Source organism: Salvia miltiorrhiza, chromosome 6, assembly GCF_028751815.1.
Source record: "Salvia miltiorrhiza cultivar Shanhuang (shh) chromosome 6, IMPLAD_Smil_shh, whole genome shotgun sequence".
NCBI classification, from domain to species: Eukaryota; Viridiplantae; Streptophyta; class Magnoliopsida; order Lamiales; family Lamiaceae; genus Salvia; species Salvia miltiorrhiza.
In genome coordinates this window covers 38,572,775-38,592,710 of record NC_080392.1, presented here as the reverse complement: position 1 = coordinate 38,592,710, position 19,936 = coordinate 38,572,775, and the positions used below count along the sequence as shown (strand labels likewise).

General features: G+C 43.1%; 2 protein-coding genes across 2 annotated transcripts; one reads left to right on the top strand and one right to left on the bottom strand.

The window, feature by feature from the left end:
• The first annotated feature begins 5,054 nt into the window (after window positions 1–5,054).
• On the top strand, window positions 5,055–5,825 carry LOC130990885 (secreted RxLR effector protein 161-like). Its single transcript, XM_057915112.1, has one exon. The coding sequence runs from the start codon at window positions 5,055–5,057 to the stop codon at window positions 5,823–5,825; it is 771 nt and encodes a 256-aa protein (XP_057771095.1).
• Window positions 5,826–12,675: 6,850 nt separating this feature from the next.
• Window positions 12,676–14,711, bottom strand: LOC130990884 (uncharacterized). Its single transcript, XM_057915111.1, has 2 exons — window positions 13,331–14,711; window positions 12,676–12,824 (listed from the first exon to the last, which is right to left on the bottom strand). Exons 1-2 carry the CDS (start codon window positions 14,709–14,711, stop codon window positions 12,676–12,678), a joined length of 1,530 nt encoding a protein of 509 aa, XP_057771094.1.
• Window positions 14,712–19,936: the final 5,225 nt, after the last annotated feature.

Sequence of the window (19,936 nt, the reverse complement as noted above, 5' to 3'; positions counted from 1 at the left end):
CTTATGATATTATTTCAAGGGGCATATATGCTTTTCCAATAATATTGCATGGCGTTATGGGCAATGTGCAATGTATTTTTCACTTAAAAAAAAGAATTAAAAAAAAATGCAGATTTGAGAAGATAAATGAAAGCAAGATCTTCCTTGGCTGAGGGTTTCTTTTTCATCTATACTCTTTCGGCAAAAGCAATGCAACAGTGAGAGATAAGGGTTTCTTCTTCTTTTTTGTTCTCTTATCTGTTTATTGATTGATTGATTTTTAATTTGTATATATGTTATGTTTCTACTTTATTTGCTGATTAAAAAAAAAAAAAAAAAACTGCGTGATCGGGCAAATTAAAGGGAGGAAAGATTCAGAATGAGGAGTTTGAGTTTGACCATGGGATCTATCTTTTGACTGGAGTAGGCCCAAATTTTATTCAGATACCATTTGGAAAAGACGTCATATAATAGAATATATATATATAGCGTTTTGTCTGGTTTCATTTTGTCCTCTGTTTTAGACCAATAATACTATATTTGTGTGGTAAATATGCATATAACAAAATTACCGTGATTATGTCATAGTTTGACATGTGAAATTTATGTATTCTGATTCAACTTCGCCTACAGTATAGTAGTAGTCAGACTACTACTATACTGTAGGCGAAGTTGAATCAGAATACACATGATCCATACAACTAGTAATATATATATAAAGAGATCATTTGTTGTATGTTATTAATTTATTGAAAAATATTAGTACTATAAAACAATAAAGTCCTTATTTGTAAAAGTAGTGTTCGAGCTCGTTAAAAGCTTGTGAAAGACACAAAAAATATCTAATAATGTAGTATCATTTGTATTTCAAGGTCAAGGGTTTAAATCTTTTTCATGAAGATTTATGCACACTGACTTGATTGAAGGCTCGCGAACAAACGAATTCACACATGTTCGTGAGCCGAGCACCGTGTGCCGAGCTCGATCGAGTTTTAAATTATCAAACTTAGAAAAATTGGGTTCAACTTATGTTGGAAATTGGTTGTGAGTAACCAATATTTGATAATTTTTCGAGTACCCGAAAACATTTAATTTAGTAGAATTAAATGAGCCAGGATCGATCTACGTTCCGAGTAGATGATCGTAGTATATTTATTTACTCAAAACCGATTTCCGGTGAGTGAGAAATAATCATTTAAAGTTGGGTACTTGAAACATGGAGCTGTGGGAAAAGATAAGCATTAAAGAAGGATTAATGCTTATCCCACATTGAAATGTGGATAACATTTATTACAGTATAAATGCTATTACATCAGAGCATGTAATAAAACTGTGTGCACACGTGACGGGTTGCAAAGCCCACACGCGCGCGCCGCCGCCGCCGCCCGCCCGGCCCGGCCCGGCGCCCGGTCCCGTGGCCGTGGACTTGGATCTTGGCAATTGGTCTTTGGGCTGGTCTTTGGGCCTACCGAAGGGGACGAGGCCCAACTCGGTTGGGCCTACGCGCACGCACACGAGGCCCGCTAGGGCTTGGCCCGGGAGGACCCTTGGTCTCCCAGGAAGCTTCCTACGTAACTGCTGTCGGAGGAGTCATGGCAGATTCAAACAGCCCTGCTGTTACGTCTGTTACTGCTTGTAACTCCCGACACTATTTGAATTCCATCAATGGAATTAAATCCGCAGGCTCCCCCTACTAAAACTCTGCTGCATTCTACATCATCATTAAGTTCTGTTCTCGCCTCATTCCAGTTCGCCGGAGCTCGTTGGTCTGCGGTGCTGCTACCTACGAGACGAAGCCGTTTCATCTTTGGGGACGACACGCCAAACCGAGAGCACTACCGGGGCGTATCTCGTCTTGCGGAGAGAGGACCCTCCTCGACTCGGCTACTTTTCCTGGTTTTGTTATATTGTAATTTCAATACAATTTTTATCTTGTAATCTCATCTCCTGCTTCCCATTTTCTGTTTCATTTGTAACGCCCGCAAGCTTATATTCCAACAACTTCACCTTAGTAATCATGTTCGATTAATTGGAACATGAGTAGATATATTTTGCAGCATTGAGGTTTTATAATTTTTTAAGTGAGTAAATCTGCATGTGAACACGTGTTGGCACAAGGAAACCTAGTCTTGCTTAGGAAAATCGCTATTAATCACATCAAATCTATTTTGAATATGCCAAGAACAAATGTTTATAATTTTTGGTGTGAACATTCCATTACGCATCTTTTTTCCTCACCCTTTTAAAAAGAAATGGGTATAAGGTTCTTACGCAGTCAAAAGCATATATGAGGACTAATTTGCTCGCACACGTGTGGTCATAAATTGTAGGACCTCACATTTGTGTAATTTAATTTTGAAATAATATATATAGATATACATGCATTTAATTTTGAAATAATATATATAGATATACATGCAGAGAGAAAAGATCCAGCGATAATACTATCTTTTGTGAGAATTGATAATAAATAAGTCAATAAAATTTATAAATTGAAAAAAAATCTTGTAATATACATGCATAATCATTTAGATTTTAGTTCGAATTCTAGAGGGGCCGAAAAATTCACTACATTGATTAAATTATAGTTATTTGTAGATTGATCGACATTATGCTAAAAAAGAAAATCAAAATCTTGAAAAAAAGAAGAAACTTCTACTCACAAGACTATAAATGTAGGGAAAGGACGTCTCGTGTGAGAAAGTTAATTACGAACATATTATTAGATACGTTGAATCCAAATTAAACTTATTTATAAAACAGTCTCACATAAATTTTTATATGTTTTGTAGTATAATATATTTGATGTAACAGTAAAGACAAGACGTGTGGTGGATCTCACTTTTCAAGAAATTAGAAATATACAGGTGAGGAAGAAATTGGTCCATGCAAATTAGGATTTTTCCTTTCCTCCAATTCCTTTACAAAGAGATTGCAAAAGTTGAAGAGAAAGTAACTTAACAATGACTAAGATGGTCATAGATTGTGACATAGTTAGGAAATTATTGTGGTCAAAGTTTGACCGTGCTTCTTTTTTTTATTTTTATGCTGCAGTATATAATTATACTTGTATATATATGCATCTGCCATAATTCAAGTCAAACTGAAATAAAAAGTTACCCCTTTTTGTAAATGGAGAAGATGCTCTTCTGAAAACGATGAGAGAAATAAACCAAGTCCATCACAATTGAGGACCATATTAAAAAAAGAAAAAAAGAAAAAAAAAAGAAAAGCCAAAACAAAACAAAAAAAAAAACTTATTTTTGTCTATGTGTATTAACGAATTCATTAAGGCACGATAAGGTCCCGTTAATTTGTAAATCTGTTTTTACAAAGCCAAAAAGAATTTAATTAGTAATAGTATTTTGGATAAATTATATTTTGATTTACTCTAGAAATGCCCTTCGATGATAATCCTAATTTTATTTATATTTATATTTTCTATAATTACAATATTAAATTTAAAGATTGTGTCACAGTGGCTTCGAACTTAAACCTTTGACCTTAAGCATTAACCACTTTATTATTAGGCTTCTTATTTTATACTGGTTGTAATTTATCTATCTATACTAATAGAAAAAAAACCTAAGGCGTCCTAAGACACAACTTGTGGATTGCGTATTTTACCCTTGTTACATATTTTATTTTAAGGTTATTTTACATATTATATATTTATAAGAATATATATATATATATATATATATTCATTAGATATTACATTTAATCTATGTGATATATATCTATAGCTATTAATAGGGCTTATAGATAAATATATACATTTAATAAATTATCTAATAAAATAATAGATTATCAAATAAAATAACATTTATTACACGTACATACGTTCTTTCTGCTAGTCTTTATAAATAGACATAAATACGTAGTTTAGTCATTTTATTGATTTTAAATACGAAAATAGTGTGTTCTCAAAACCAATTGAGTTTAGTCTTTGTTATGATGCAACTTTTTACATTCAAGGAGGATGTTATGCCATTTTTGGATAAAGGAAATGGTGTAGTGGATAGTGAGCTTGAACCCAAAAAAGATACTACTCGAATTAAAGTGGAGAATGGCAAGAATAGCTCAGAAGTTTTGCAAGAATCATCTGATGATGAAGACACATCAGAAGCAGATCAACATGAGGAAGGTGATGATCTAAGAAACTATCTCCTTGCAAAAGATAGAGTTAGAAGGCAGATAAACCCTCCAACAAGATTTGGTGATGCAGATCTTGTAGCTTATGCCTTGTCAATTGCAGAAGAAACTGAGTATCAAGAGCCATGCACATATACAGAAGCCATAAATAGCAAAGACAAAGAAAAGTGGATTTTGGCTATGAGGGAAGAATTGGATTCCCTGATGAGAAACCAGACATGGATACTGGTAGACAAATTAACCTCCTAATCAGAAGACAGTAAAATGCAAATGGGTGTTTAAAAGGAAAGTTGAAATGGTGAAAGGAAAGGAACAAGTCAGGTTCAAAGCAAGACTTGTTGCAAAGGGCTTTACTTAAAGAGTTGGCATAGATTTCAATGAAATATTTTCACCAGTAATGAAACACACATCTATTAGATTGTTGTTGTCATTGGTTGTTCAACAAGATCTCATTTTAGAACAATTGGATGTAAAGACAACCTTTTTGTATGGAAATTTGGAAGAGACCATTTACATGGCTCAACCAGAAAGTTTTGTTATGCCAGGAGAATCATGGAAGGTTCGTTTGTTGAAGAAGTCATTGTATGGCTTAAAACATAGTTCAAGACAGTGGTACATGAGATTTGATGAAGAGATGTTGAAAATTGGATATGCAAAATCAAATCATGACAACTGTGTATATGTTAAAAGAATTAAGGGAGCTATAATGTCTTATCTACTATTATATGTAGATGACATGCTTATAGCTAGTAGCAAGAAGGAGATTGATATTATGAAAATTGAACTTCAATCAAGCTGAAATGAAGCTATCGGAAAATGCTAGGAGAATTCTAGGCATGGATATAGTAAGAGATGGAAAGAAGGGGCTCTTATGGTTACTGTAGAGGGATTACATATTGAGGGTTTTACAGAAGTTTAAGATGCATGAATCAAAGGCTGTATGTGTACCCTTAGCACAACATTTCAGATTGACTTCAGAACAGAAGCCCAAAGATGAAAATGTGAGAAAAGAAATGGCAAATGTTCCCTATGCTAATGCAGTGGGAAGCATTATGTACATTATGATTTGCACAAGGCCTGATTTGTCACATGGTATAAGTGTGGTAAGCAGATACATGGCTGACCCAGGAAAGTATCATTGGGAGGCATTGAAGTGGGTTCTCAGATACTTGAAGGGTGCTTTTGATCTTGGTATTTTGTTCAAAAGAGTTGGTGTTGATGTAAATAATCCACTTAAAGGTTATGTGGACTTAGATTTTGCTGCAAATCTTGATTCAAGAAGATCTCAAACAGGATATGTTTTTACTCTATATGGTGCAGCTGTTAGTTGGAGACCATTATTGCAGCCCGTGGTAGCTTTGTCTACTACTGAAGTAGAATATTTAGCAGTGAAAGAATCACTGTGGTTAAAAGGAATGTTGGTAGAACTTGAGATAGTTCAAGATGCTGTGGAGATACGATGTGATAATCAAAGTGCATTACACTTGGTTAAACATCAGGTATTCCATGAGAGATCCAAACACATAGATATTCGACATCATTTTGTAAGAGATGTTGTTGAAAGAGGAGATGTGAAGATGGTGAAAGTATCAACTGATGATAATGCAACTGATATGTTGACTAAAGCATTGCCAAACTCTAAATTCAAATATTGTTTGGAGTTGGTGAATGTACTACATTTTGAAGTATAGAAAGGGGGAGCCCTGTGATGGGGCTAAGTGGAGAAGAGCTGGTTTTTTGCTGGTTTGATCAGAGAATTGTTGATCAAGGTGGAGATTTGTTGAAGTATGATCAACAATTTAAAGGGAGTTCAAGGACTCATTTGCAAATAATGAGACTAGAAGGACTTGGCAGTAAGAAATATGTTATAACAGATTCTAGATCTAAGCTACTGTGCGATTCTTTTTTCTTTCTTTTACTTTTGTGATTAGAGTGATAAAAATGAGAGAGAGATACACAGAGCGACAAATAAGAAAGATGAGAGGATAGAAGCACGAATGACAATAGTGTTGTTCTTGTTCTTGTCAATCTTGTAAAGCTTGTATTCTTCTTCTTCGATTGAATTCAGTAAAGGTAACTCTATCATGGACGTAGGCATTTGACGAACCACGTAATCTTTGGTGTTCATAGTTGCTAGTTTAGTTTTGTTTTCTTGGTGTTATTTGCTGTGATAATTGTAGTTAATCCCAACACTCTTTTTATTCTTTTTCTATTTGAGCCTACGTATGGTACCCTTCTAATCTTTTCTATTCTTTTTTCTATTAAATATTGAGATATGGTATCTATATTATATTAAAAAATCAAGATTTTATGTGAAATTAATTTCAATTTAATTTTATAATTGAGTGACAATTTTGTAATTATAATAAATTGAAGGTTTATTTGTAAATTGGTGAATCGTGATTGAGTGGGTGATGTTTTTACGCGGGGAATCATAATCGGGTCGTGAGTTTTACCTAGTGTTGAACGTGAAAATCGAGAGAGTAGAGTTGAATTGCTGAGAGAAAGTGAGTTTGCTGTTGTATTGAGAGAAAGCATGTGAAAATGCATGATACAAGTGCATGGGTATTTATAGAATACATTTGAGGGGCAAAATAGTAATTTCAGCCTTGGAGTCATGTTCCCCGCGTGGTCAGGGGTATTGTGGTAATTTTGCCTGCCTTTGCTCATTCCTCTGCCCAGAACCGTGTGTATCGGGAGTTTGGAATTCCTCTACGAACATATGATTCCTCTGATCTGACGCTTCCCGGGTGACGTGGTCATTTCTGCCGTTGACTGTCCGTGAGTGGAGCGATTCCTCTGACCTCAGCGATTCCTCTGACCCAAGTGATTCCTCTGTCCTCAGCGATTCCTCTGACCCGAGTGATTCCTCCGTCCAAGCCCATTCCTCTGCTCTGCATATATCACTCCTCATCAGCTACTCCCCCCTCTGGTCTGGCTAGTTGCTCTGAAAACGGAGTAACTAGTCAGAGTGTTCACCCGCGTTGCTGACGTCATCCGCATTAAATGTCCGCCCTTTTGCAGTGTACTTTTCCGCATCCCGAGGTTACCTTTTCAGCCCTTTCCGCCTTTTCGTATTTCCATAGAAATTCTTGGCCGTCGATCTTCCCCTTGGTGCCACATGTCGTTCATCCCGCTACCCTGCTGCCGCCTGCGTGGGTTAAACTTAGCGGATTCAAACTTCGAATTTTTCATTTCTCATTTTCCTCGTTCTTGCTTCATATGCTTCAACTGTTCCACTATTTACGGCGATCTTCCTTCCCTGATTTCGGCGTACACCTTGCAATTCTTCTTCCTCAGTTTCCACCGCAGACTTTAGGTAAATCCTACATCCCCTCTCCCTGGTACTTGTGTTTGATATGGATTGGTTGCGTTGAGTTTGTTGGTGCTCTGCTTAGAGCTTGTAAACCCTAGGTGACAATATCCATGACTTCTTCCTCCGCTGACCACCCTCTTTTTTTCCCTTCTCCTACCCCTAATCCTCCGGCTTCTCCACCTTCTTCCCCTGATCCTCATAATCCTCAAGACCCTTCGACTCCTCCACCGTCTTCTTCCGCTCCCCAAAGTCCTCAAGACCCCCCGGCCTCCCCTGAATCTCCCCCACCTCCTCCTAAAATGCCTAAACCCATTCCCACATCCAGGCTAGATGTCGCGGACATGAATAAGGTGGCTGAAATGTGTAGAAACCCCTCAGGCCTGAGGTTCGAACTACAGACTAAGTCTCTAGAGCCATTCCGCAAAATGAAGATGAATACTGTGGCTGTATGGCAGGCCCAAATTGACGCCGGATTGAGACTTCCCCCTCCTCCACTCTTAGTAGATGTTTGTAATTATTTCCAAATTCTTTTCTATCAAGTGGCCCCCTCCGCCCTTCGGAGATTATTTTGTTTCCATATCTTATGTAAATCTCACGGTGTCGAAGACACCAAAAAGTTATTCCTCCAGACCCAATCCCTGAGATTGCAGGGTGGTCCCCTATATAGCTTTGCCGCCCGTAAAACGTACCCCACCACCTTCCTTAGTTCTCTGAACTCCTATGATAAGGGCTTCCTGCCCTATTACTGCTATGTGGTAACCGCCACTGGTACTTGGCGCCAGTACGGTGCCCAAGAGCTAAGATGGCATGATGTTCGCACTAAACATAAGCCTACTTCCCAAGGAACCCCCAGCAATTTTGATCTGGGGGTGATAGCCAAACTTAACGCCCTTAATAAAGAAGAGCCCTTCCCCTGCAAGCAACTCACCGAAAGCAACTCGGCTCTAGCAGCCAATGATTTATTCCCTCTGTATCCACGCACAGCTATAGGTAATATCACGTGTTAATAAATATATGTATTGGCATTGCTCTGATTCTGATGATTGTAGCGTTGTTTGTCTGCAGGCATGTCGTGGAGACAAAAATGCCGATCAATTCTATCCGCTGATCGTCCCTCTGGTCCCGGGGGACGTGGCTCTGGGACTCAAGGTTCCAGTGGTAGAGGCTCTGGAGACGCCAACTCTAGGACAGATACGTCAGCGCAACCCGCTGGCTCTAAAGTGGACACCTCTCGAACGGTGTCCGACGTCGCAGGGGTGACCACCCCCACTCGAAGCTTTCCTCCGGGCAAGGGAAGTCTATGGAGGTTCTGGAGATGTTCAGCTTGGACCAGCAGAGAGCCGGTGGCTCTGGTGGCAGGTCTCTCAGGGCAGAGGGAGGGTGTGCTCTTACTGCTGTTTTTGGGGGTAATATCCTCGTGGTGGATATCTCCGAAGATGCTCCCGCATCAGAGAAGACTCAGGACATCCCTACCCCTGCATTTACAAGAAAAATGAAGAAGGGTACCTTGTGTCCTTTGGGGAGAAAATAAGGAGAGAAGCCCTGAAAAAGGGGGCACGATGGGTGTGGAAGAGGAGCCGGCAGATGAAGCGGAGACCACTTCCGCGGATGCCGAAGAGGGCAATCTTTTGGCCCTTACTGCGGAGGCATCAGAGGCCTCTGCTTCCAAGCCTGTCTCGTCCATGAAGGGACGAGACTTTGTTCGAAAGCTGCTTACCCAAATCCATCCCAAGGATCGGGAGGCAGCTTCCAAAATGAAGAGGGCAAGGTTGGCCAACAGCATCGGCCAACTGTGGACTCAGGTACCCTGCATTTACTCTTACCTTGGTGATGTTCTATGTTCGCCTTTTAATTCCTCTGCTTTGACACTTTCCCTTTGATTCCCTGCAGTTGGAGTCACAGATAGGTGAGGCAATCCAGTGTATCGATGATTACGATACATTGGAGAAAGATTTAAAGAAGGAGAAGGATGCACAAGAGAAGCGTGACCAGGAGGTCACGGTCCTGATGGAGCGCTTCAGCAAGGCTGACACGGATACGGCCGCGCTGCGAGCCAAGATTGAGCAGCTGGAAGTGGAGAAGGCCTCCCTGATCTCAGAGCTGGAGAGGACTAAAAAAGAGGGGTATGAAAACTTGGAACGCTTCTGGTCCCGGTACCGATCGGAGTATAAAGAGGCCAAGCACCGATGGAAGGTGGCCTGTGAAGGTGCTCAGAAACGTGGCTATGTGCTGGGTGCTCGGGACCAGCGACTAGAGTTCTTCATCTCCCCTCGGGGCCATCAATTTTTGGACATAATGCTGGAGGATACCCTGAAGGCGTTTCAGAGGACACCGGATTATCTGGAGGGGTTCTCCTCGCTCTTTGCCCATGTCATCAAGGAGACAGCTATGAAGACGGCAGAGATGCTGGGGGCGACAGGGGAGCAGGCCTCTGCTCTGGATCTGGAGGCTCTGATGGATGGGTATAACTGCTAACTCCCCGGAGAAGCTTCTGTGGTGGTATCCGGTTCTGGAGAAGGTCATTCCCTTATTCGCCTTTGGGGTTTGTCCTGATCCTGCACCGGCTACTCCCAAATATCAAGCCCCTTTCTGTGAGGCCCTGAAATTCTTTGTGGGACAGTTGCGAGGTTGGGCTAACGTTGGCTCCCGAGGATTTGATCAATTCAGCATGGAGTCCCCTTTGCCTCCCGCCTTTGATGTTTCCGCTTCCACCTCTGACGTTGTGGATCAGCTCTTGGCTCTGTACCGAAATGAAAACGAGTATACCAAAGAATCCTTGAAGCTGCTGAATGTGGAGCAGAGACTGCGTGAGGTGGATGCCTTTGATACGTTGAAGGTGCTTGAAGAAGGGGTCCCCTCTGCCGAGGCCTCTGATGCTGCCGCTGAAGCTGTTGGCCCGAACTCCTCTACCGCTGCCCCCCTCCTGACTGCTCCTGTTATCCTCTCCTTTTTTTCCAGAATTTATATATCTTAGTTATAAGTATTCTGATACACTTGGATGGTACTCTTTTTGTTTTGCTGTGATGTAAAGTTTTATCCTTTGAACCACTGACGAACTCTAATTGTGATATCTCCCTTACCTTGGAATGATATGAGTTCACTTTCGTTCCTCTGGAATTCTGGTGTACCATTTTGGTTCTTGCTGTGTTGTTTTATGTTTTCCTTGTTATGCTTTTGATTTGGCTCTGCGTTCACTTTCGTCTCGTGTTGCCTTGTTGCTATTGCCTTGTCTTTGAATTGGTGTGAGTTGTATTTTGGCGCTCCGAGATGTAGCTGTTGTTTCCCCTGTAGAGAGTAGGGTTTTGATTTTTTGTTGAAGTGTTCGTGATTCCTCTGGTCGGCTTTCCTCTGAGTGTGTTGTTGCAATCGTTACGATTGCTCAGATTTCCGTTGCTCTGACTTCTTTTTAGCGTGTCTTACTTTGACTTTCCCCTCGTACACATTTCTCTGACTCTCCCCTCGCATGCATTTCTCTGACTCTTCCCTTGTATGCATTTCTCTGACTCTTCCCTCACAGGCATTTCTCTGACTCTTCCCTCGTGCTAGCGGGAATACTCTGCGCGGAGCATAGCTGGTCATAGGGACCCAGCTAACTTTCGCGGCTTACGATTAAGAAAGGACCCTCTGCGCGGAGCATGGATGATCTGGGGGATGCATCCAACTTTCGTGGCTTACGATTAAGAGAACACCCTGCACGGAGCATAGACGGTCAGAGGGACCCGCCTAACTTTCGTGGCTTACGGTTAAAACGAACCCTCTGCGCAGAACATGGATGATCCGGGGGATGCATCCAACTTTCACGGCTTACGATTAAGAGAACCCCCTGCACGGAGCATAGATGGTCAGAGGGACCCGCCTAACTTTCGTGGCTTACGGTTAAAACGAACCATCTGCGCGGAGCATGGATGATCCGGGGGATGCATCCAACTTTCACAGCTTACGATTAAAAGAACCCCCTGCACGGAGCATAGACGGTCAGAGGGACCCGCCTAACTTTCGTGGCTTACGGTTAAAACGAACCCTCTGTGCGGAGCATAGATGATCCGGGGAATGCATCCAACTTTCACGACTTATGATTAAAAGAACCCCCTGCACGGAGCATAGACGATAATAGGGACCCGCCTAACTTTCGTGGGTTACGGTTAAAACGAACCCTCTGCGCGGAGCATGGATGATCCGTGGGATGCATCCAACTTTCGCGGCTTACGATTAAGAGAACACTCTGCGCGGAGCATGGATGATCCGGGGGATGCATCCAACTTTCGCGGCTTATGATTAAGACGAACCCTCTACTTTTCCCTTTACGTGGATGTTGACCCTGGATGTTTGTCTTCCTCTTGACTTGCTAAGCAGCAATTTGGATTGAGATTATGAATTATGGGTATATACCCTACTCCCCCCTCTGGTGACATGTGCAATGCTTTGCATGAACATGTTAAGTAAAGTGTGCAACGTAAAATGAAATAATTAAAATGAATCGAAACAACACCGCGGAATTCCTAAAACCACGCATCCAATTTTATTGATAACATAGCCCCGAACCTCGTTAAAACTCCTGTGGGGAAAAAGAGTATCCGGTCTATAATTTGGTAATTCGTTTAACAAATTACACATAAAACTTTTTTAAGGTGTTGATATTCTACGGTCTTGGGAGAGCTCTGCCGTCTGGATCCGACAATACATAGGCTTCGCCACCCAGAACCTCCGTGACGATGAAAGGACCCTCCCAATTGGGCTCGAATTTGCCCACTGGTTTCAGAGCGTCGGCCCTCTTAGAACTAGGTCGCCCTTGGACAGCTTTCGCGCTCTGACCCTCTTGTCATATCCGGCCTTGATAATGCTCTTGTATTTCGCTGCTCTGACCTGGGCTTCATCCCTCTGCGCTTCCATTAGGTCTAGCTCTGCTCTTCGGAGTTCTGAATTTTGCTCTGTATTATATGTTGTTATCCGGTACGACTCCAGTCTGGCCTCCGCTGGTATCACCGCGTTGGATCCATACACCAGAGTGAATGGTGCCTCCCCGGTTGCTGTTTTGGGCCGGTGCAACAGGCCCAAAGTACGGTGTCTAGCTCCTCAACCCACTTCCCTCTGCTCTGATTTAGCCATTTTTTTATCCCCTCGCAAATTGTTCTATTTGCCAACTCTACCTGCCCATTTGCTTGCGGATGGGCTACAGAAATGAAGCGTTGCGTTATATCCATGCGATCACAAAAATCGGCGATCCTCTACCCTGTGAATTGGGTTTCATTGTCCGATACAATGATTCTAAGGACTCCATACCGGCAACATATGTTTCGCTTGACGAATCGCTCTACAGTTCCCTCGTCAATCTTTGACACAGCCTCGGCTTCTATCCATTTGGAGAAGTAATCCACTGCCACAATGAGAAAGCATTTGCCCCCTGGTGCCGTAGGCAATTTCCCGACATGTCTATGCCCCATTTGTCAAACGGGCAAGCAGCATACATTACTCCCATAGTCTCCCCTGGAACATTAATCCTGCCAGCATGCCTCTAACAAGCCTCGCATTTGCGAACGAATTCTCTGGCTTCATTAGTAATGGTTGGCCAATAGAACAGGGACAGATCTAGAAATTTAATAATGACCGGGCAAGATTTCACTGGATGATTCTAATAAAGTTTTAATAAAGAAAACGAGTTGAATCTTGAATAATTATTTGAAATGACACAATTATGACCGGGCGAGATTAACATATATAGATAAAAAAAAAATTAAAATCATACATTTATAGGTAACAAAAAAAAATTTGACCGGGCGACGGCCTGGGGTGCCTGGCCTTTAGATCCGTCCATGCAATAGAACCCTGCCCGGATGGTTTTTCGTATAAGATCCCTGAATCCCGTGTGCCCACCACAACAACCTGCATGAATTTCTGTCAGAGCAAAGTTAGCCTCCTCAGGAGATAAACATTTCAGTAAGGGATGGGTGAAAGAGCGCTTATAGAGTTGATCATTGATCAAACAATAGTTCTCGTATCGAGCCCTCTGATTGGACTCTCTGTTCAGTCGTTCCCCTGTTCTAAGAAAGAGTATAATTGGAGCCCGCCAATCATCCCGGATTTTCACCGCAAAAACCTGGAAAGTTTCCATTCCTCTGGTGTCGCAGAGCAGCGTGATCTCATCATTCCATGTTTGCTCCACTACACTAGCAACTCGTGCCAATAAATTTGCCCGAATGTTCTCCTGTCGAAAGATCTGTTCTATTCTGAATTCTATGAATTTTTTCTTTAATTCAACAATTTTGCTATGATATGCCCGCATCTGATCCTCTTTAATGTGATATCCTCCCAAGAGTTGTTGAGCCACCAATTGTGAGTCAGTTCTGATGATGACACATTCCGCCCGCAGCTCTGATAGAATATGCGCTGCTCTGACCACAGCCTCGTACTGGGCTTCATTGTTGGATATCTTACAGGTGAATTTAATAGCGAATTGATATACCTCTGATCCTGGAGAAATGATATACACTCTGATCCCACATCCCTCTTTTGTAACCGATCCATCCACGAAAGCCACCCAAAACTCTTGCACTGGGCGACGAGTAGTTTCTTGAATAAAATCCGCAAGGGCTTGGGCCTTGATAACCATCCTCGGCTCATAATCCACATCATATTCCCCTAACTCCACGACCCATTTCACCATGCGCCCTGAAAGATCTGGCCTTCCCAGTACTTGTTTGAAGGGTAAGGCAGTTCTAACCACCACACGATATGATAAGAAGTAGGGCCTTAGCTTCCGAGCTGTGACCATGATCGCCAGAGCAGCCTTTTCAATCTCTGAATAGTTTAATTCGGGCCCCTGAATCACCCTGCTGACAAAGTAGATCGGCCTCTGATGACTCCCCTCCTCTCTGATAAGGACAGAGCTAACTGATTCCTCGCCCACTGCTATGTACAAATATAATTCTTCCCCGGGAATTGGTTTGATCAGAGTCGGGAGCTTTGCTAAGTATGCTTTGAGATCATCGAAAGCTGACTGACACTCCGCATCCCATTCAAATCTGGTCCCCTTCCTTAAAATCTTAAAAAATGGCAAGCTTCGCTCTGCCGATCGTGAAATAAACCTACTCAGGGCAGTGATACTCCCATTTAGAGTTTGTACTTCTTTGATTCCTCTGGGCGATGTCATATCCATTATGGCCTTCACCTTGTCCGAGTTGACCTCGATCCCCGCCGGGGTGATCTTGTATCCCAAAAATTTCCCTGTGGTGACCCCGAAGGTGCACTTTACTGGATTAATCATGAGTCTATGATCCCTGATGACTGTGAAAATTTCTTCCAGGTTAGGGATGTGATCCTCTGCTCTAATACTTCGCACGAGCATATCATCCACGTATACTGATATGTTCTTCGAGAGCTACCCCTTGAATATTTTTTCCATCATTCTTTGATATGTAGCCCCCACATTTTTAGGACCGAATTGCATGCTCTTCCAACCAAACACCCCGCAGCAGACGGCAAAGGCCATTTTGGCAATATCATCTTTATGCATTTTAACTTGGTGATACCCCTGATAGGCATCCATCATGGATAGCAACGCACAACCTGAGGTAGAATCCATAAGTTGGTCAATCCTCGGTAGAGGATAATGATCCTTAGGGCAAGCGGCGTTCAAGTCCCTATAGTCCACACACATACGCCAAGTGTTTGTCTTTTTGGCAACCATCACGGCGTTTGAAATCTATTCCGGGTATTGAACCTCTTCGATGTGACCCGCATCTAGTAATCCCTGGGCATGCTCTCTGATCGCAGCATCTTTTTCAGCCCCAAAGTGCCTTGTTCTTTGCTTTACTGGTTTTACATTAGGGTCCACATTGAGGCGATGTTCCGCCAATCCTCTGTCAATGCCCTTTAAGTCGGCCGTGCTGAAAGCGAACACATCTGCATTCCTCTGAAGGCAGTTGATTAGCTCTGCTCTGGTTAGTTCACTCATGGATGACCCGATTTTTGTCTGAAAGCCCTCTTTTCCCGGGAATAGCTCAATCATGTTACACACGTCATTGGTAGATATCAAGGCAGGTTTCTCTGAGTTTTTCCGAGCATTTAACAGCTCTGTCAATTCCCACCATTCCTCTACCGGACCTGCGATATCACCCATCTTTTCCTTTTTCTAGTGTCTGATCCCTCTGTCGCCCTATCTCTTTTTTGACCCGAAAAGTGCGTGAGCATTCGCACATGGCATTCTTTTGACATCTTTTGATCACCCCACACTTCACCCACTCTTCCGCCTCCGATTGGGAATTTTATTTTTAGGTGGAACATTGAAATGACTGCTTTGAACGCCGTCAGAGCAGGGCGTCCGAGTATCACGTTGTAAGATGGTTTGGGTATGTCTACTACCAGAAACCGTACCATCCTGAGCTTACAGGCGTCTGCTCTGCCCAGAGTAACTGGTAACTCCACAAACCCCAGTGGCATGACGACTTCTCCGCCGAATTCGGACAGAGGGGCGTCCGTGGGTTCAATAGTGGCTTCGATCCTCATAGCTTGGAGACATTCTAAATATAAAATATTCACCGCACTCCCAGAGTCCACGAAGATGCGATGTACAATACAACTTGCTATGTCGGCTGTGAAAACAGCGCGTTGTCATGGGGGTACATGAGTGTCCTCAGGTCCTCTGACCCGAAGGTTATGACTGGTTTCTCTGCTGCGCCCGTGATTTCCATTACTTGTTTAGGGTAATATCCTGACCTCACTACCCGCACAATTTGTTTCTTGGCTCGGTTGGAAGTTGGTAGCCCGTTTTCTCCAAAAATTATGTGCACCTCCCTTCTAGCCAGATGAGGAGGTATCCGAGCCTCTACGACCCCTCTGTGCTGATCGCGATTTTCCTCCGGATGTCGGTCTCGGTTATTTCCCTGAGCTTGCCTCTGATCATTTCCCTGGGCCTGCTAACCCTGAACCTCATTTCCTCTGGCTATGAATTGGTCCAGGTTGCCCTGGCGTACTAAGAGTTCTAGTTGGTGCTTGAGATGCCCACAATATCTAGTATAGTGCCCATAGGCATTGTGGTACTCGCATAGTTTGTTGTTAGGCCCCGGCTGTGGCTGCCCATCCCTGTAAGTACCCGGTGGCCTGAAGAACCGCTGGTTTTTAATCAGGTGAAAGATTTCTTCTTGTGGCTTGTTTAGAGGAGTGTATTCATCGAAGCGGTTGACTTCATTCACAGTACGTTGTTGGCGGGGCGGTGCCTCTGCATCTAGTACCCTAGGGGGCAACCCTCTAAAAGGTGCTCGATCTTAGTTCCTGTTGCTCTGCTCTGGTGCGACCTCGGCCCTTCTGGCTTTGTGCTTATCATTTTCTGCCTTTCGTGCTGTTCGGGCATCTTCTAATTGCAAATATCCTGGTAATCTTGACATGATGTCATCAAAATCTCTGGCCGGCCTAATCTGTAACTTGTCAAAGAAAAGCCCGGGCTTCAATCCCCTGATGTATGCGCAATTTTTTATTTGTGACTCTGCCTCTGGGACCTCCAGAGCAGCGAGATTAAATCGGGCAGTGTACTCCCACAGCGTTTCATGTTGGTCCTGTTTTATATCCATCAGAGAGATGGCTGACTTTCCTACCCTTCGCGAGCTCGCGAACTGTCTGAGAAAACGTGTTTGAAGGTCCTCAAAAGAGTAAATAGAGTTTCGGGCCAATGTTCCGAACCATAACTGGGCGGGTCCAGTCAAAGTAGTAGAAAATATACGGCACTTGATGCCCTCTGAATACATGTGTAACGTGACTAGCCCTTCGAACCGGCTGAGGTGCACCTCAGGGTCAGTAGTGCCATCGTAGTCGAGTGAAATGGGTTTGTAGCTCCTTGGCAAAGTATCCGCCAAGATATCAGCAGAGAACGGGCTCCGGCTAGTGGTGGTTTTGACCTTTGATGTTTTGGCCCGCTTTTCACCCCGGTATCTTCCCTGTTCCTTCCTGTCCCTCAGTGAATCATGAATGTGGTGGCGTTTGTGGCTCTTACGCCCCTGATTGCCAGAGGTGTACTCTTGTTCTCGTTCCTCTGACCTTTCAGTCTGACGGGACTTCTCTGACCGGTATGATTTCTCTGCTCTGCAAGATCTCTCTGACCTCTGTGCTTTCTCAACCCTCTGAGGCTTCTCCCTCAGAGTATCCTCCAGATTTTTTAGTTGATTTTTCAGTTGTGACACCTGATTTTTCAGCTTTGCATTTTACCTTGGTCTTTCCTCTTCAAAAATAGGAGTAATGGAACGACAATCAGACTCATCCACCACCTCCTTTCGGACAATGCTACGCAGCACAGTGCGGCTCCCCTCCGGCCTCCTCTCTGGTTCCCTCTCAGCGGGGAATTTCTGTGTTTCTTTCGGCAGTGCGGGTTATTTACTGGCAAATTGTTCATTCACTTCCAGAGCAGCGTGAGGTGGGAGTTCAGTGCCCTGCTGGTTGAGCATTCCCAGCAGAGGAGCGGTAGTGGGGACAGTTGGTACGAGCGAAGTTCCCAGTGCCTGACGCACAGCAGCGTAATTCAACAGAGCCATCATCTGCTTTGCCAAAACGAAGTTCAGTGACCCACCACCAGATGTGGGGACCAGGCCCTATAGCTCAGACCCAGCAGCAACCAGAGCAGATCTCTGGGAGGTGACGTTCTGGCCCGACAGCGGGGTAGCAGAGGTGTTGAGGAAGCCCGGCGGTGTAGAGAAAATAGTGCTGATTGGCAGACTGCTTAGCAGAGAGACGAACATTTCAGTACGGGCGGCAGAGTTGAGCCCGGTGTTGTCAAAGTCCTTCTCGAGGGTGCGGCGAACGTCAGAAGAGTCCATGGTACCTACACATAGAAAATGTGAGACAGATCCCGATAAAAGACAGATCGATCCACCCCTTATCACAGGAATCCTCGACATAAGAAATCCCAAATATTGGCGCGAAGGCTATTATGAATTCCCAATCAAAATACTTCCATGCGCCGGGAAATAAATCTGGGGCACAAATTCAAACACGGAGAACGAATAACAGAGATTTATTCCCCGGATTCAGATTCGAATCCGGCGGAAAGAATAGATTACCAGAGGAACCACCCACAAAACCCGAAAACAAATATAAACAGAGCAACAACCGAGAGATTGTTAGTAAAACACGTTAGATACGGTAGAAAACGAAGATCACACGAGAAAACATGAAAATCACGCACAATTAACATCATAGCATACAAAATAGACAGATACCAGCACCCGATTCTCGATTTCACCCATCCTCCAAATGTGCACATACGAGAAAGCAACAAAACCCGTGAATCTATAAGTTTTCGGATGGATCGGAGCGGAAAAAGTAGATCTACCGCCCCGAATCCACCTGGGTACTCGAATCATCGGACTAATCGGGACCTGCGCACACAAATCCACCCGCAATTCGCAGATCTGCATGCGCAAGCTGAAACTCACGCCTTAGACTCATAGCTTTCCCACAGACGGCGCCAGCTGGTGAATCGTGATTGAGTGGGTGATGTTTTTACGCAGGGAATCATAATCGGGTCGTGAGTTTTAACTAGTGTTAAACGTGAAAATCGAGAGAGTAGAGTTGAATTGCTGAGAGAAAGTGAGTTTGATGTTGTATTGAGAGAAAGCACGTGAAAATACATGATACAAGTGCATGGATATTTATAGAATACATTTGAGGGGCAAAATAGTAATTTCAGCCTTGGAGTCATGTTCAGAACCGTGTGTATTTTGCCGTGAAAATACATGATACTGTGGTAATTTTGCCTGCCTTCGCTCATTCCTCTGCCCAGAACCGTGTGTATCGGGAGTTTTGGATTCCTCTGCGAACAGATGATTCCTCTGCTCTGATGCTTCCCGGGTGACGTGGTCATTTCTGCCGTTGACTGTCCGTGAGTGGAGCGATTCCTCTGACCTCAGCGATTCCTCTGACCCGAGTGATTCCTCTGTCCTCAGCGATTCCTCCGACCCGAGTGATTCCTCCGTCCAAGCCCATTCCTCTGCTCTGCATATATCACTCCTCATCATAAATTATATTTTTCTTCTTCTTCTTTTTCTTCTTATTATTTTGTTTTATTTCTTTTTTAAAATTATGAAATTCAACTAATTATAAAATATTTAATATGCATATTAAATAAAAGATCGATAATAGCTTTAATTTGATATATTTTATGTAAATACTTTGATTCAAAATGTAAAAGTTATACTCCCTCCGTCCGCGATATCGTTTCCACATTTGTCATTTTGGTCCGTCCGCGATAACGTTTCCACTTCCATTTATAGAAGTAGGGTCCACAAACTTCCACTCACAACTATAGTAGGACTCAAACTCCACTCATTACATATCCACTACTATCTACCATTTTTCTTAAAACCCGCGTTATCCACAATGTGGAAACGATATTGCGGACGGAGGTAGTATTTATTTAAAGATTAAATTTTTTGAAAAGAAAATCTCTAATCTCTTTCATCTTATTTTGAATGAAACTAATTTTCGATTTATTTTTATTTTTAT

What these genes read in the sequence shown, in the direction of transcription:
- LOC130990884 (XM_057915111.1), bottom strand. Translation starts at nt 14,711, where the DNA reads ATGATTAATCCAGTAAAGTGCACCTTCGGGGTCACCACAGGGAAATTT. An exon ending in TCTGACAGAAATTCATGCAG is followed by an intron (nt 12,825 to 13,330) that starts GTTGTTGTGGTG and finishes TCATTGTGGCAG; the next exon opens with TGGATTACTTCTCCAAATGG.
- LOC130990885 (XM_057915112.1), top strand. Translation starts at nt 5,055, where the DNA reads ATGCATGAATCAAAGGCTGTATGTGTACCCTTAGCACAACATTTCAGA.